The sequence below is a fragment of the Pochonia chlamydosporia genome, chromosome 4, assembly GCF_001653235.2.
Source record: "Pochonia chlamydosporia 170 chromosome 4, whole genome shotgun sequence".
NCBI lineage: Eukaryota > Fungi > Ascomycota > Sordariomycetes > Hypocreales > Clavicipitaceae > Pochonia > Pochonia chlamydosporia.
In genome coordinates this window covers 3,747,071-3,762,864 of record NC_035793.1, presented here as the reverse complement: position 1 = coordinate 3,762,864, position 15,794 = coordinate 3,747,071, and the positions used below count along the sequence as shown (strand labels likewise).

Genomic DNA, 15,794 nt, shown 5'->3' with positions numbered 1-15,794 from the left:
CTCAGCAACGAGCTGGACTAGGCCAAAAGGGCAGCAAGCTTGGGGGTGTGAGGTTGTGCAAGCAACGAAGCCCGTTGAATCGACGCCTGTGATTTGCGCCAGGTCTTGTGGCTGAATACGTGGTGCTGTGCGCAAGAGGAGCTCAAGAGAGGGGGCCGCGAAGCTGACAGGAACTAGGACCACGACGAGGAGGTAAGGCTGAGAGGGACGGTCAGGGATTGTGGTTGTGGTGGTGGAGGCGCAAGTCCAGACGAAGGACGTGGTGTTTGGGCGTTGGGAGTCGGGAGTTGTTGCGATGAAAGGTCAACTGGTCGAAATTATCAAGTCCTGGTGTTGGCACGATACGAGTCGATGTCTGGCGGAAGGTAGGGTGCAATCGAATGCATCGAAAATATACTCGGGGAAGGTTGAATTGGCGATGAAGCAGACAGATACCAGACAGCAACCAGATCTCGTAGGACAAACTAAACAATGAAACCAGACCTCAGGACTCGACCAGACCTTCAAAGGGCGCCTTCCACTGCTTAGCCCTTCGTCATCATGATGGGAAAGGACTGGAGGCTCAACTGGTTATTCCCCACCTTTGAGTAACCTTTGCTTTCCACCAGCAACTAACCAGACGTTATTACTCCAAGAATCAAGACCAGTTGAGCTCACAACATCATTGTCATCGCTTGGACGTTGGCATGTGGTTTAACAGAGTACTTGCCCTGCAGACCGGACTTGGCTGCAATGCGACCCTGGGAGCTGAAATGTGATCCCTACACCCAGACGGGCAATGTGTCAAGCCTTTTCCTTTCTTCTCACACGTATTCAATACGCCACCCACAGAGTGGCATTCTAGTCTCGGGGGCACCAACAGACTACTTGAGCACCATGTCGCGGTGTCCAGCTGTGCGCTCACGGGGGGAAATTGGCAGACCCGTGCTCCGTTATAACGTAGGTACACAATGGTGGTGCCATTTTGCGGGTCTCTTCTTGGCTCGCTCTAGAGGAAAAATTCGGATACGGGCAGCGGCGGATATGGGAATGTGGTTCGGGAGATTATCACTGAAGCGTTGAGGCCATGGCCCAAAAAGTTCTCTCTCCAGTTGCTGCTGGGCGGGGAGCTCCAAACCTTGAATGGAACATTGAACATGGAACAGAAGCTGGGGCGTCGGACTCCTTCACCATGTAGGACTCGTTTGGCAGATTCTAGGACTTTGGGAAAAGCTTGGCGGGGTTTCAATGTTTGAGAAGCAGAACAGGCGGGGAAGGCGGCAAGCTCCAACGTGAGTGGTTGAATTGAACCCGAGGCTCTGTCTATCAACTGCCACACAGGACCATTTTCCCTGCCGCTTTAGCAATTGGAGGTTGTTAGCCGTTATGCACACATATGCGATCCTGAGCTGAGTTTATTTTCAGACCATCCGTTGGCTCCATGAGTCTGGTCCAAAAGACCAGACGAATGCCGGATCCCGCTGCTTGTTGCTTGATGATTCCATAGCGGCCCAACTTTCAAACGACCAATGCCCGCTGCCACTCAAGCTTAGGTAGCAACAGGACACATGCAATGTCAATCCTCTGTTTGCCAGGAGCCGCATTCAATGTTTTAGTCAGCTCCTTCTCAGGATCAATGGAGGAAATTGACATAACGCATTCGAGATCTGCTGCATCGGCTGAGGCTGAAATCAAATCAGCGCCTGGCTTGGCGGTATTGAAAATCCTCGTTTTCCTAAGGCGGCAGTGACGCTAATCCCGGCTTGGACTTAGATGTTGAGTTGATACCAGAAAAAGAAAGTCCACCACTTCAAATGTCCTCAGTACAGGCGAACTGCTGGTACTTGCGTGTCTCTCTCCAAAAAAAAAATCCTGAAGTTTTGGTTTCTGGCTCATTCGTCGGATGAAGGCGCTGATCACACCTGTGCCACCAGAATTGCCATGCGTTAGGGTCGTAAGCTTAGTGGGTTTGACAGGCACCAGAACCAGAAAAGAAACCAACTGATCAACTTTGATGCCTCGAACAATATCCTGAAGCATAAGCAGCCAATCCCTTCACGATGAAGAATCGTCGCTTTGAAATCAGAACTGACCCAAATAATCACCATGGAGTAATCAAATGCACGTCATATCATGTCGACTAGCTTCAAACATTAGCACAAAGAACGCCTGGCACTTCTGTGGGTTCTGACGTGTGAAAGCCTTCGTATTGAGGCTGAGCAACTTGCATGGCCACACAAACCACGCCAGGAGCCGGGGTGCTTGAGCGCCACATCTTGTTGGCAGATCGTTTGCACTAAAATAAGAAACTGACCTCTGAACCCTTTAGATGTGAACCCCCCACATTGGGTTGGGCAGAAGTTGCGGTGTTGGGTGGTGCATGAGTCAAGAGTGCTAAAAATCGCGAAATGGCAAATAGCAAAAGCCAAATGTTGCAAAAATATAATAAACGGTGAGGAATTACCACACCTTCGTCTATCTTGGGAGACATGGCGCTTGTGTGGTGTGTTTATCTGTTGGGCTATTTGTCGTGTAGGTGTTTGTAGGTTTTGTGCGAGATGTGGTTTGTATGTATATGTTAACTTGAAGATTTGTATCATGTGAGTATGTAGCAGATTTTTTGCGCGTGTCTAAAATAAGAGTGTGAGACAGATCTGGAATTCGTAAGAAATGTAATTGGGAGCAGAATTTCGTGATATGAGGAGACTCCCTTGCTCATATTAGTTTCCATGGGTATTTCAAGTCAGGGTTTGCAGTACTTCGTTATAGAATATGAATACCCGCTGATAATGGGTCTCGGACCGTAAAAAGGCAACTGAAACTGATTGCGCGTAGATGGTCATTAAGAATTAAGAACTAAGAACTTTATCTGCTTCAAGCATGAAGCACCACCGCAGACGCCTTGGTTAACTGGAGGAGAATTCCATAGTACTCATATTCCCATAATTATTTCCCGCTAGCACTATCTTCAGTATTCTTGTCTACCTTGAATTTGTATCACTTAAGTCTATGCTGATTTAATGTACAACTTCTTGGAAGGATGAGGCAATGAAACTTACCCTCGGCCTCGTTGGTGAGCATGCGTAGCGCGACATGGCTGAATACGAATCTGGCAGTTTCTGTAATTTTCAACATTTGACAGTATCAATTCAACTCGTGTTTCGCCATACGATGTACCAAGAATCTTTGGTTAGGGGCTTGACCAAGCCGAACGAGAAAGAAGTTGCAGAACACCGCAGCGATGTAAGAGAGGTTCGTATAACCCTCTACATTACCTCGTCGTGTTTCTCCCAGCCATGTATACATTGTAGTCGATCTATCGATCCGCTCTCTTAGCATGACCAATGACAATTCGTCTTCACTTAAATTTTTAAACGAGCTTCCATATGCTACTTTGCATTCCGTATAAGGTCTTTATCGGTCGCCATATATACAGAGCTCGCGTAATCTCTGTACAGCAGCTAACATTGTTCATCAAACGAATTAGCCAGCCCACGACGAAAATAGATTTCGAGGAATTTAGCAGACAGCGGCTGGTATTAAGTAGCCATTTAATAGAACTAAAAGAACAGCGTTGCGTTACTCACAAGTTCCGTCAGCATCTGCAACGTCAATTGACGTTCTTCTCCATTTTAGTTCAGTACAATGGCATTCACCGTATCAATGCCCCAGACTTGTACGTGATTTAAGCAACGGTAACATCATAGATTCACCTTGCTGAGATATTTACTAGATATGTGGTGAATGCATTTACGTCGTTGTGTATGACTACGGAGAGTGATACTTCGGGAAGCATGTGATGGGTCCGTCCCGTCCCAGAAAATTACAATACAAAGGTAGTTTTGGTTTTATATTCTAAAGCTGTGTATTGTATTGTACCTAGGTATTTATTACAATACAAAGGGTAGCAAAAATACAATACAATACAATACAATACAATACAATACAATACAGTACCAAAAGGAATACATTACAGATAAAAGTAAGCCTCCAAAAATTGCTTTTTTTTACAGTGAATACAATATAAGCAGTGCTCTATGGGTCACCTCGCAGCCGGAATCGCCTATGGATGCCGGATCTGTAAGCTGATACACAGAATGTAGTCTCTGGAGTCTGGAAACTTTCCCCGTTTTCGAGCTACGATGATGAGGGATTGCTTATCCATCAACTAGCCTTTAGGTTGCATTGACCCTTTACTGGACTGTTCTAAAGGAGCAGCGGGCGTAAATTAGGAAGCGAACTACACTCGGCTAGATAGTTGACTCCTACATCAATCAGTAGGTTACTAGATATTGTAGCGTGTAAGTGAAGATTTGCAACGTAAGTGTCAACTAGCTTCACTGGCATTCATTCGACCATTCTGTTGTATACGGCCTGAAGGTTCTATGACAGAGTTGAGGCAGTACAGGAAAATTGGGGATAGAGTGGCTTAAATGCTTTGGATGAGTTTCTCAGAGTTCATATTGCTCACTCCAATCTGTCGCTCAAAGTGCCTTAAATTGATCATAACCACACCTTTATAAAACAGAGGCAATGTGGCATCTTCCATTTTGACGCCGGTGAATCGGACCTATTCCCGGCAGAACGAGGAATACCCCTGGATTAACGGGGCAATCTGCATCCCCAATGACGAGGTGATCCACTTACAGAAGAGGAAATAACGCAACTTTGTCGTTTCGGTTTGCGGCTGGGCCTGGTGTGTTGTCAAGTGCCTAGGAAGTTTGAATTGTATGTATAGATTCGAACAGGATGGTTCTCTTGAGCCACCTTGCCAGGGCGGCATAATTTGAGCTGTTCGACGTTGAGTCTGGTCAACTGGTGTTTTGGCAAGGGCAACGGAGTAAATAATCGCTTCGATGTCAGGAAAGCGCACCCCGGAGAATTGGCTTGGCTATTGACGCACCCTGCTCCAGAAGACTGTGGGGGCAACATTGAAAGCTAAGCTCCCAGGTGCCAAGTGCCAGGCTTTGCCAAGCATTTCGAGGTCAACAGCTGCAGTTGTGCGAGTTTGTCCGGTGCAATCGCAATGGAAAACATTGAACGAAACGACAAGCATACAGTTACCGTCAGTGGTTATCGGAGCCCACGCCAATTGCAATATCCTTTGAAAAGTCTTTGCAACATAAAGAAATTTGTTGATACTTCAAGACTCCGCATGATACCCCTGGTCCTGCGACGGATCCATCCGAAGCCGCCTCAAACTTGCATTGGCCAACGTGGTCAAGCTGCGGCAACACCTGGACACAATAGCAAGTTGAAGCACAAACATCAGACGTCAAGGTTGAATGCGAGCAGCCACCAAGGACGTCCGGACAGATTGGACCAGACTTGACAACCCCCGCCTCCTTCCAACATCAGTTGCACAAATAGACCATCGTCGCCCCCCCATCTCTGTACAAAGCTGATCCTTGACCTGGCCACCAGACCTGGAAGCATCACCACTCACCACCTCTTTGTCACAGACTCTAGTTCAGGGCATACGCAAAACAGAACATTGACCAACAGTTTCAACTTTTTCGCATGGTTCTTTCACGAGTCGGACGTCACGGAAGCAACCCCAGTTTCAAAGAACCTCACAGTTGTTCATCGTCTCCGCTGGACGTGGATCATCTGTCGGCAGTCTCTCGGCCATATTTCTCAACAACCAACAGCTTTCTTTTCCAGCACGGAGCAGGCGGGCGGCACGGGCTCGTTTGCGAGGACAGGGGCGACCTCGTTCCATGCAGCCAATCCCTACAATTCAATAAACTGATAGCTGTTGGCCCTGCAACAAAGTCGCTCACCTTGGACGTTGAAGGATACGGCCCGTCGTTCCAGGCGGCCTGGTCGCGGAAAAAAGAGACTGATCGAATGTGTCTGGCCTGGTCTGGTCTGGTGTAGCAAGCGCCACCACCGAACTGCTACAACCATCAAATTGCTAGCTTGGCGGGTTGCACGCGACCAACAAACGAGAGATCAGCGTTGAAAGCACCACGAGGCTTTTTATACTACACTTTGCTGTCTTGCATTAGTAGTCCACCAAGCCGGTGAGACCGACAGTACAGACAAGACGGCGGCCTTCAGTGAGAGTTGGATCAGCGCCGGTTGGCGGCAGGGTTGGGGGGATGCAGACATTAACCTTGACGAATCCAAGCAAAATCGCAAGGCCAATGTGATCCCAGTGGCAATTTGTTGGTGGCTGATTCTAGCCTTGGTGGCCGTGGTAAGTCATTTATCTTTTTTCCATCACCAAACCAACATATTTAGTCTCACTTTTGCTTGGTCCCTACTCTGGCACTGGTACAGCTTTTGGGAATGGCCAGGGCCATGAAATCAGTTATCACGACTTGACCGGTTTCTGTACCTTGACCACAGCCCGCTGAATAGGATTGATTCACCATATACAATCAGTTGAGTACGGGCCGCTCTGCTCGTCTGATCTGGTTGCAGCACCATGTCGCATATTGCCATGCAAATAGATGCCGCCACGGAAGCAAAAGACTCAAAGTGGCGCTAGCGTTGAAACTGGATTCGGCCGTTCTCAAAGCTTCATGTCTTGGTCCAGATGTGCTCCAGTACGCAGCATCTCAGTCCCCGCATCTCTCCATCCCTCCAGTCTCAAATCAACTCAACTCCATTCTGGCGCCCATCAATCTCCAGCACACCCACCATGGCCCCCCAAGCTTTCTTCATCCATCCCTGCCCTTGAGCTGTTAGTCTTGCGCCGGTGGCTTGAACTGCATCATCATAGCTACCAGACGCCAGACCACTCGAACTGGTCCGCAGCCGCTAACTTTTTTGCCAGCAGCTTGTCCAACTCTTGCTCCACGACGCCAAGCTGTATAGCCTGCAGCAGGATTCGCCTTTCTTCTTCTTCTTCTTGTCCTCATTCTCGCTCTTCCACTCAAACTCGTATTATTTTCCCTCCTTGAGCTCTCTCTTTGCTGCGCCTGTACACGTACCGCTTGAGTCGGTTTGTCTGAATCCTGCACCATTTTCAGTATTGGCGCGAGTCTCAAGACCTCTCACCATGGCGCTGGCCGATGAGACAAAGAGAGTTGTGTCGCAGTTCGAATTCTCGGACAAGGACGTCAACATCCATGTTCAAGAATTCTTGACGCAAATGAGTAAGTCTAAGTGAGGGCTTGGGAGCATGAAATGAAGCAAATGCTTATGCGCCAAATATTCTTCCGCGACTTGGCCAAGCTAACAGCACTCAACAGAGGAGGGCTTGGAAAAGGATGGTACGAGTCTTAGTCAGATTCCTACTTACGTTACCGGAGTCCCTAATGGTACGGAAAAGGTATGGCATACCCTGGATTCATGCATTGACTTTTTCGTCGCATGTCGTGAAGCTCAGCTCTTCTAATGCTCCATGTTCATAGGGATTGTACTTGGCAGTTGACCTTGGCGGCACCAACTTTCGTGTCTGCTCCATCACGCTCAATGGCGATACGACCTTTAACCTGACCTACAACAAGGTGGCCATTCCTAAGGAACTCATGGTTGCGAAGACTGCCAAGGAACTTTTTGCCTTCTTGGCTAAGCAGATTGAATTGTTCCTCCGAGAACACCACGCCGATCATTTCGAGAGCCATGTGCGGCGCAGAGCTACCGCAAGCACCCCAATGGGCTATCGCGACGAGCAAATCTTTCGCCTGGGCTTCACTTTCAGCTTCCCCGTGAAGCAGTTGGCTATTAACAAGGGTAATCTCATCCGCTGGACCAAGGGTTTCGACATTCCAGATGCCATCGGCAAAGACGTCTGCCGACTGCTACAGGACGAAATCGACAACTTGAGCCTCCCAGTCAAGGTCGCAGCTCTTGTGAATGATACGGTCGGTACCCTCATGGCAAGATCATATACCTCAACTGGAAAGCACCGCTCTTTACTTGGTGGCATCTTCGGGACTGGCACAAACGGTGCTTATATTGAGAAGACGGCCAACATCAAGAAACCGATTGAAGGTGAATACGATACTTCAACTGGCGAAATGGTCATCAACACCGAATGGGGCTCATTCGACAACCAGCTCAATGTTTTGCCATCCACACCATGGGACAAAGCACTCGATGCGCAAAGTGTGAACCCCGGCATCCAGATGTTCGAGAAGCGAGTGTCGGGAATGTTTCTGGGCGAGATTGTGCGATTGACTGTTGTGGACATGATCAAGGATGACGGTATCAGCCTTTTCCGGGATGCCAACTCCAGCTTCAACGACAGATCCACAACCACGAGCATTGGACAAAAGGCGCGCATCTTCAACGCATGGGGACTTGACAGCGCAATCATGTCCGTTGCGGCGGCCGACAACACACCCGAGCTGTCCACAATCCGACTGGAATTGGAAAAGTCATTGGATATTTACGCCCCGTCGTTGGAGGACGCTCAAGCGTTCAAGGCCATTTCCGACGCGGTTGCTCGCCGAGCCGCCAGACTGTCTGCAGTTGCCATTGGCGCTATTGCGCTGCAATCCGGCAAGCTCGAGGATCCAAACGAGGAAGTGATTGATATTGGCGTCGACGGTAGTTTGGTCGAACATTATCCATTCTTCCGTGACATGATTTACGAAGCTCTCGGCGCCATTGACGGAATCGGTGCCACCGGAGCCGGCAAGATTCGAATTGGCATTGCCAAGGACGGAAGTGGAGTTGGCGCAGCTCTGATTGCCTTGATTGCCGCTCGACAGGAGAAACCTGGTGATTTCCTTGCCGACCTGCGCCAAGATATCAAGAGACGCCTCCAAAAGATCCCGTCTAATACATCGACATCGGTCGAAGAGCCAACTGTATCCACCACGGCTCTTGTCGTGGGTGGTCTGGTTGCGGCAGCAGCTATTGCAGGAATCTGGTGGAGTAGGCAACAGCGATGAGTTAAGTTGATGATTGGATGAGGAAGGATGGCTGGTTTGATTTCTCAATCTCAATCTGGGAACGGAGTTTTGGATGATATTATGTATTCTATCAAATTATGTGGGTAAATTACTTCATGATGAGCCAGTGTCCCGAAAATATAGCCAAGCAAGATTCCGTGTGGCTGCCTGTAAAGTCTATCCTGAACTCGTAACACCGCAATGGTTGCATCTCGCATCCACGGCGGTTAATGACCTCTTCCCATGTAATTGTTAAATGTCCCTCTTGTATTCTCCCCCTCGCTTTGTACGTCATCATCATTCATTGAATCTCTATCCGTAAACATTTCCCCCCAGGAAACAGACCTAACTGCCAAACGTGGCAGCAGGATACGACCGATCCCTCTTCTTCCTCGGCGCCTGCGAACTACTCCTCGAACTAGCCGCCGACGCCGACTCACTCCCCGTTTTGCGCAGCGCACCCAACGCAGGCGCCATATCAGCCGGCAAATCATTCCACTCCACCTCCGGCCTCTGCGTCTGATACGACTGTCCCGACACGGCCTTTGGTCTCGGTCCCGATGGAGGCGGCGGCGTAGATTTCGCAGATGGCGGACCGGACATCGGCGGCGGCGGAGGAGGAAGATTGACAACCGCCGCAGTCGTACTACTCGGTACGGGTCGTGAAGCCACGCCATTCGTCCTCGCAAGACAACCCGTCACATTGGCGCCAACATCCCTTTTCACAATCCACGCGGAATCGGGCCTCAGTTTCCAGTAGTACCCCTTCACAGGCGGTTCCAGCCGCGTAAACCCCCGACCAGCATACCAGTGGAGTCCCTCCTCATTCTCCGTCCACACATGCGCCGTTACGCTCCGCACATCCATAGCCGGCTGTTTTGCGGCCGTGGCAACGACATGTTCCAGCGCGGCGGACATCAGCCCCAGCGACCGGTAGGGCGACAGAAGGCACAGCGACCGGATGTACAGGTTCTGCGGGATCTGGCCGGCCGATGTGTCGACGTCGGGCTCCACGTGGGCTATGATTGCGCCGACGACCTTGGGCTCTTCCCCTGCGTGCGTCCATGTTATTACGCGGGAGAAGAGGCCGGCGAGCGGGTCGGTGGCCTTTTGGTAGAAGTCGTCTTGGTAGGAAACCTGGAGGAGGAGGGAGTTTATGCGTCGGAGGGGAGGGATGTCGGCTGCTGTGATGGGGCGGATGGTTGCTTCGGCGGGGATTGCTGGCACGGGGGGAAGGGTGGAGGTTTGGATCGGGGGGGTTGTGGTTGTGTCGCGTGAGGGTGCGGGCGGTGCTGTATATTTGGGAGTTTTGGCTTGAAAAAAGGAGCGGATGGATTGTTGTGCGGGCGGCGGCGGTTTTGCTGTTGGTAGAGACATTCTGGGCGGTTGGGAGAACGTTGTGAAGATGGCGGGAGGTGGTGAACGGAGACGGAGGGATGATGTATAAATTGGTGTTTTTGGTGGCGGAGGGACACGAGGGGCAGGGGTAGGGATGGGCGTGGATTGGCGGATTGGGTTTAGTGTTGAATCTGGATCTGGATCTTGGTTTGGGTCTTGGTCTGGGTTCGTGATGATGCATGCGTGTGTGGGAGAATGCTGGCGAATGGTTGGCTGCTTATTGGTCGTTGGAATTGGCAGTTGGGTGTGATTGAGTGGGAGTGAAGTGTTTGATCTACTCGATTGTGCGTTTGCTCATCACATTTGCAGCTTGATTCTGAGAGATGGCCTAGATTCGGCGGAGTGTGGTGCATCACTTCTCGTGCTGGGATGGACCAGACATGTTTTGGTCGTGGTGGTGTAAATTATCTTTGTGCGGCGATAGGAAAGCTATGGACGGCATTTGATCTGTCGCCCGTGGCTTGAAAGTCTATTATGCTCTTGTAGCTCCCAGACATACTTGCTTTAGAAGACATTGAAATTTTTCAATTGAACCTTGCACTAACAATACAGTTGGCTCAACTCAACATACACATGTATGCACGGAGTACACATGCAGGAACGTGGATAGCATCTCCACTCCGCAGCATTGAACATTGAAACCCTTTGCATCTAGTTTCTGATTAAACTTCAATGTTGCTTAATACTTCTGACTTACGGCACCGCATGACCTGCGCAATGACGATATCAGTATCGTTGAATTCTGCCTCGTACACCACAGCGCCTTGAATAAGTTTCATGCCTACAGTAGGGTACGGGGTTAAAAGCATTTGAACTCGTAAGAGATATTACATATCGCAGTATATGCTAACATGTATTGAGATGTATTCGTGCAGACTATGATGTGGGCAAATTCTTTTTTCTACGGACTGTAGTATCTTTCTCAATCATGAATCTCGTCCTTGTGAAACACTCCTACTCAGCTATGAGTTACAAATCCTTCACTCATAAACAATAACGTACCTGGTATCTCTGGCATCCAACCGGCTCTAAATCTGCAAAAGAACTCTCCCTTGGGAGGTAACTTGTCCGCCTGATCCAAGGTCCCCCACATTATGTAGCGAAACTTATCAGCTGCTTGTTCCTATGACTTTGCTCAGCTGTTTGCCTCGAGTTTCGCGACAGGCACAACTCACACCGTACTCGCAGATGAACACACCGCATTGATCGCAGAACTCTCGCTCAACTCCATTACCTTGCTTGAAATGCTTCGGAGTTCCTGCGTCGTATATGAAGCTGGCGAGGGGAATCTGGAGTTTCTGTCTGTTAGTGAGATGCCCGGTTTGATGTGAAGGACCTAGCTAGTGTATGTTGACTTTGGTTGTGAGCCCGAAATTGGTCCCAAATGCCCGGCGGCAGCTTGAGCAGTGGCAGAGAGAGGTTCTTGCGTCGTCTGGGGACTGGAGTGTGACTGTGTATTTCATGTTTCCGCAGGTACATCTGCCGTGGATGAGGGTCATTTTGTGTGACGTGTAAGTGTTCCCGACGGGGTGATTGCACTGCGTGTTTTCTTGATTAAAGATTCAATTTTGTTGGAAAGATGGTGTAAGTAGAAAGCATGGTGGACGTGGAACAGAGCGTGGGATTGTTTGCTGGAATATATTGGCTTTTTTGATGTCATTCCCACGTAATGTACTCCGTATATTCGGCCTTGGCCCACGACGGCTGTGTGGCATCAGTGATGACAGGTTAGATATGCCAGTAATCAAAAGGCTATCTACCATTTTCTTTACATGGTGGTGATTGTATAGTTAATTGTCTACATTACCTGCTGATTACTTGGGATCGGCCCTTCGATCAATGGACTCTGCATTCAATGTTGGGACCGTCCGGTGCATCTTGTTAAACAGGGCTCATCTGCCGTGTAAGGAAAGTGGTAATCATCTACTGCGTGCTCCGTAGCCAGATATTGAACAGTCGTACCCGAGTAGATGGTGCTGAAGCACATGCCAGCCTTGCAGGTTGCAGCGTCCGCATAAACCATGTTGCACGTTAGAAAATCGAGCTATTGCGAGTTTAAATTGTGCACATGCTTCATGTCCGTTAAAGTGCATTAGAATGGGACCAAGTGTCGACGATTTGATGGATCCAAAAAGCTAAACTCCTTCAGGATCCCGGAGGCGGGAGGCGGGAGGCGGGGAATAAATTGGTCACTTTATGAGCCGCTTGATTGTGCCGGGCAAGTAGCAACATCAGCATCATCATCATCTCGTCACGGTTGGAGGGGAAGTTGCTGTATCTATTGATGCTGCAATTCTTGGTTAGGTCCTGCCGAGTATTTCCATAACTAGTGTTGGTAATTTATTCTGTCTGGTTTTGATTATGTGAAATGAATGCCTGGCATTGTATGGACCAACCCGTGCCGCCCCTGATGTCCATTGCCTGCCCGCACCAGCACCAGCACCAGCACCAGCACCAGGTCAAGGTCAAGGTCAAGGCGTTGTTGGCCAGCCCCGTCGTCATTTCCAAATTGAATTTCAAAATCTGTCATCCGTCAATGCCATCGATTTGACGAGCCAAGGCCCAGTTTTTGGACCTATTTCCATCATTTGGCTTTAGACTTGTTCATTGTCTTGCCAATTGATTGAATTTTTTTCGCCTCTTGGACCTATCCGCCCAATGGTTGCTGCTTGTGGTTTGCATTGTTGAGGCACGCAAGTTACATCATCTTGCTCCAGCCGCACGAGGCATGAGCACCAGCACACTCAACTCGCAGTTGTTGGTCCTGCTTGAAACAAGCTTGAGCTCGGCCTAAGATCTCCTTACATCAAAGGTCCATAGTGGTGCATGAGCCTCAGCATGAGCATGAGCATGAGCTCACATCTTATTCATCACTGAATCATCCCTCATCACACCTGCACATTGGTCCTAAAATTCAGCCTTTGCCACCAACGCAAGAAGAACAAAAGGAAAAAGCGATCAAAGTTTCAAGGCACTTCTAAGTTCAACAAGCATCAAATCTTACGCAAGCTTCGGCTTTGTCTTTGAGGCTGGACTTTGTCTGTCCAACGACCCCTTAGCCGTGCATTTGGCTTTATTGAACGAGAGCAGATCAGACCAGACACTTGACATCGAAATAAAGCCCCGGCCCCAGCGGCTTCCAGAAGGCTTTGCTTTGCCACTGCTTGATGCCTGGCTGAATCAGATCAGGTTGATCAGACCAGACCCGACTTGATCAACACAACGCGACACATGCATGTGGCATCATCAGCAACACAGCGCATCAATCAAATTTCAACACCTTTGCCCCTTACAAATCAGATTTGGCCGTGCGCCAAGTGCGAATAATTGCACTTTACACATTTTTCGATCGCCATCTGATATTCGCATTCAGATCTGAGGACAGGCTATCCACCATTCTGCGTCCTGGCAGAGCATTAGCATCAGCGCAGACACTTTCTATTGGTGGCCGCCACACCCTTTTTTTTTGGCCCGTCTTTCTCAGGTTCATGTTGGCCCATCATTTGGCTCCTTTGCATTGGGCACATCAAACCACCACTGACTTCAAACAGCCAGTCTGGTCTGGTTCTGGTGCCTTTTTGTGGCCTCTGTCGCCATTTGATCATTAATCCGTCGCCCCAGCTGTCCTGTCCAGCGAAACGAGTCGACACAACGAGGGAGCCATTCGGCGCTTGTCAGATTTCTCCCGATCGATACCAGCCAGACTGGGACCATTGACCTTAATTCCACCCTGTCACTCGGGACTAGTCGGCCATCATCACACGACTCCGTTACTCCGTTACACGGGGGGGAACCAGGGCCGCCCGAAAAATCTCAGCCTCTTCCCTTAATCCCCAAGGCCCTGACCGGCACCTGATTTATTTTATTTTGTTGCGACCCGTTTCGGCCGGAGAGAGGCCAACGAGGCAGTCGCCATCATGAACGAGACCTCAGGCCGGGCCGGCATTGTTCGCGCTCGCGATGATGCCTCCAGCGTCGACAAGCTGGTAAGTCTGTTGCTTTTCTAGCTGTGAACTCCTGCTTCGCCCCCCTACCCTTTGTCGCTTGCCTGTGGATGACATCAGGGTCATCACCGTCATCATCCTACATGTACTCATCGACAACACTGCACACATGCCCACTGTGACCGGCTGGTGCTACTTGTACTCCTGGTTGCCAAACTTGCCCGCCATCATCAATTGTCCTGAATGGTATCCGTGCCACATCGTCAAATACACGGAAGCATGCTTGGGGCGACAACAATGCGCTGACTTTTTGGCCCTCTTGGGCGTACCCCCTTTTTAGGTCCATTCAGTCCTTGACGATGTGCTATTCAACGTCCTCTCCGACCTGGTCATGAAGACGCACCGCGACGAAAAGACTGCCAAAGCCACTACGGCTGCAATCCAGGTCGAAAAAGCGGCCTCTGACGCCTCAGATAGCTCATCACCGGATTCAAGACCCGATATTCGAGTCGAAACCGATTCTGCCGTATACGAAGAAGGCAAAGTCCTGCTCAAAGGCAATCCTCTCAAGACAATACAGGACATCTTGTGCCCCAAATGTCATTTACCACGATTATTACACCCGACCGATGGAAAAGGTGCGCAAAAGCCTGATCCCGCCATAATCTACTGTAAAAAACACCCATATATCGATAAGCCTGGATGTGACATCTACGGCCAGAGTTGGGTAGCCCCCGGCCCAGGCCGAGGGAAGAAAAAGAAGGATGTGGAAAAGAAGGAAGATGGTACTCCCGAGCAGCGACCACCAAACGTTCTTTCATTCCCATCTGCAACCTGCAGCAAATGCAAACGATGTATACTCGTCACTCGATTAAATAATCACATGGGCTCGTGTATCGGCAACAGCGGTCGCAATGCCAGCCGAGCCGCCGCCCAGAAGCTCAATGGCAACTCTCAAAACGATTCCACGCCCCCGTCGTCACAAAAGGCGACACCGGCACCCGGCTCGCGCGCTGCTAGTCCTAGGAAACGAGACGCGAGCGAGGAGAATGACGATTCCGACACGAGCCACCAAAAGAAGAAGCTGAAAGCTGCAAACCTGACCAAGAAGGTCATTATCAAGACGAAGCCGACACTAAAGAAGGAAAAGTCGAAAGGAGGGTCCCAATTGAGCCAGGAGCATAAATTGAGCGATTCATCCCCAGCGTCCAACGGCAAAGGGACGCCAAAACCACCCGCCAAGAACGGGAGTCCTGTCAAAAAGATCAAAGCAACCAAGCCGATTCATAGTTCACCCATGTCAAAGAGAGACATTGACGGCATGTCTGAAATATCAGACGCCATGTCGTCACCACGGGGGAAGTGAGCGGTGGGCGTTGCGACTTCACATCACACACACAAATGCACACGCAGGCACACACAACATTACACGGGCGGCCCGCTTTACTTTTACCTCAAGATGATGTTGCCCCAGGCAATATACATGAAAACTTTAATGGACGGCCAGGGCATAGCCGACCACGACACTTGGATACAGAACTGTCACATGGATATAGAAGAACAATATCTTCGTCCTTCTTGATGCCCAGAATCGATGGGGATTCACTTTTGTTGTATTATT

The 15,794-nt window shown here is 49.7% G+C and overlaps 4 protein-coding genes across 4 annotated transcripts; 3 read left to right on the top strand and 1 right to left on the bottom strand.

Moving 5' to 3' along the window:
• Positions 1 to 5,499: 5,499 nt before the first annotated feature.
• VFPPC_16111 (hypothetical protein) lies at positions 5,500 to 5,859 on the top strand (the record flags this gene model as incomplete). Its single annotated transcript, XM_018293864.1, has 1 exon — positions 5,500 to 5,859. The coding sequence occupies one exon, from the start codon at positions 5,500 to 5,502 to the stop codon at positions 5,857 to 5,859; it is 360 nt and encodes a 119-aa protein (XP_018144145.1).
• A 1,129-nt stretch (positions 5,860 to 6,988) lies between these two features.
• On the top strand, positions 6,989 to 8,831 carry VFPPC_08523 (glucokinase; the record flags this gene model as incomplete). Its single annotated transcript, XM_018287214.1, has 3 exons — positions 6,989 to 7,085; positions 7,182 to 7,261; positions 7,344 to 8,831. 3 exons carry the CDS (start codon positions 6,989 to 6,991, stop codon positions 8,829 to 8,831), a joined length of 1,665 nt encoding a protein of 554 aa, XP_018144144.1.
• Positions 8,832 to 9,176: 345 nt separating this feature from the next.
• Positions 9,177 to 10,208, bottom strand: VFPPC_14422 (GCN5-related N acetyltransferase; the record flags this gene model as incomplete). Its single annotated transcript, XM_018292191.1, has 1 exon — positions 9,177 to 10,208. One exon carries the CDS (start codon positions 10,206 to 10,208, stop codon positions 9,177 to 9,179), a length of 1,032 nt encoding a protein of 343 aa, XP_018144143.1.
• Positions 10,209 to 14,146: 3,938 nt separating this feature from the next.
• Positions 14,147 to 15,539, top strand: VFPPC_14421 (transcriptional activator (PtaC); the record flags this gene model as incomplete). Its single annotated transcript, XM_018292190.1, has 2 exons — positions 14,147 to 14,215; positions 14,514 to 15,539. The coding sequence occupies 2 exons, from the start codon at positions 14,147 to 14,149 to the stop codon at positions 15,537 to 15,539; spliced, it is 1,095 nt and encodes a 364-aa protein (XP_018144142.1).
• Positions 15,540 to 15,794: the final 255 nt, after the last annotated feature.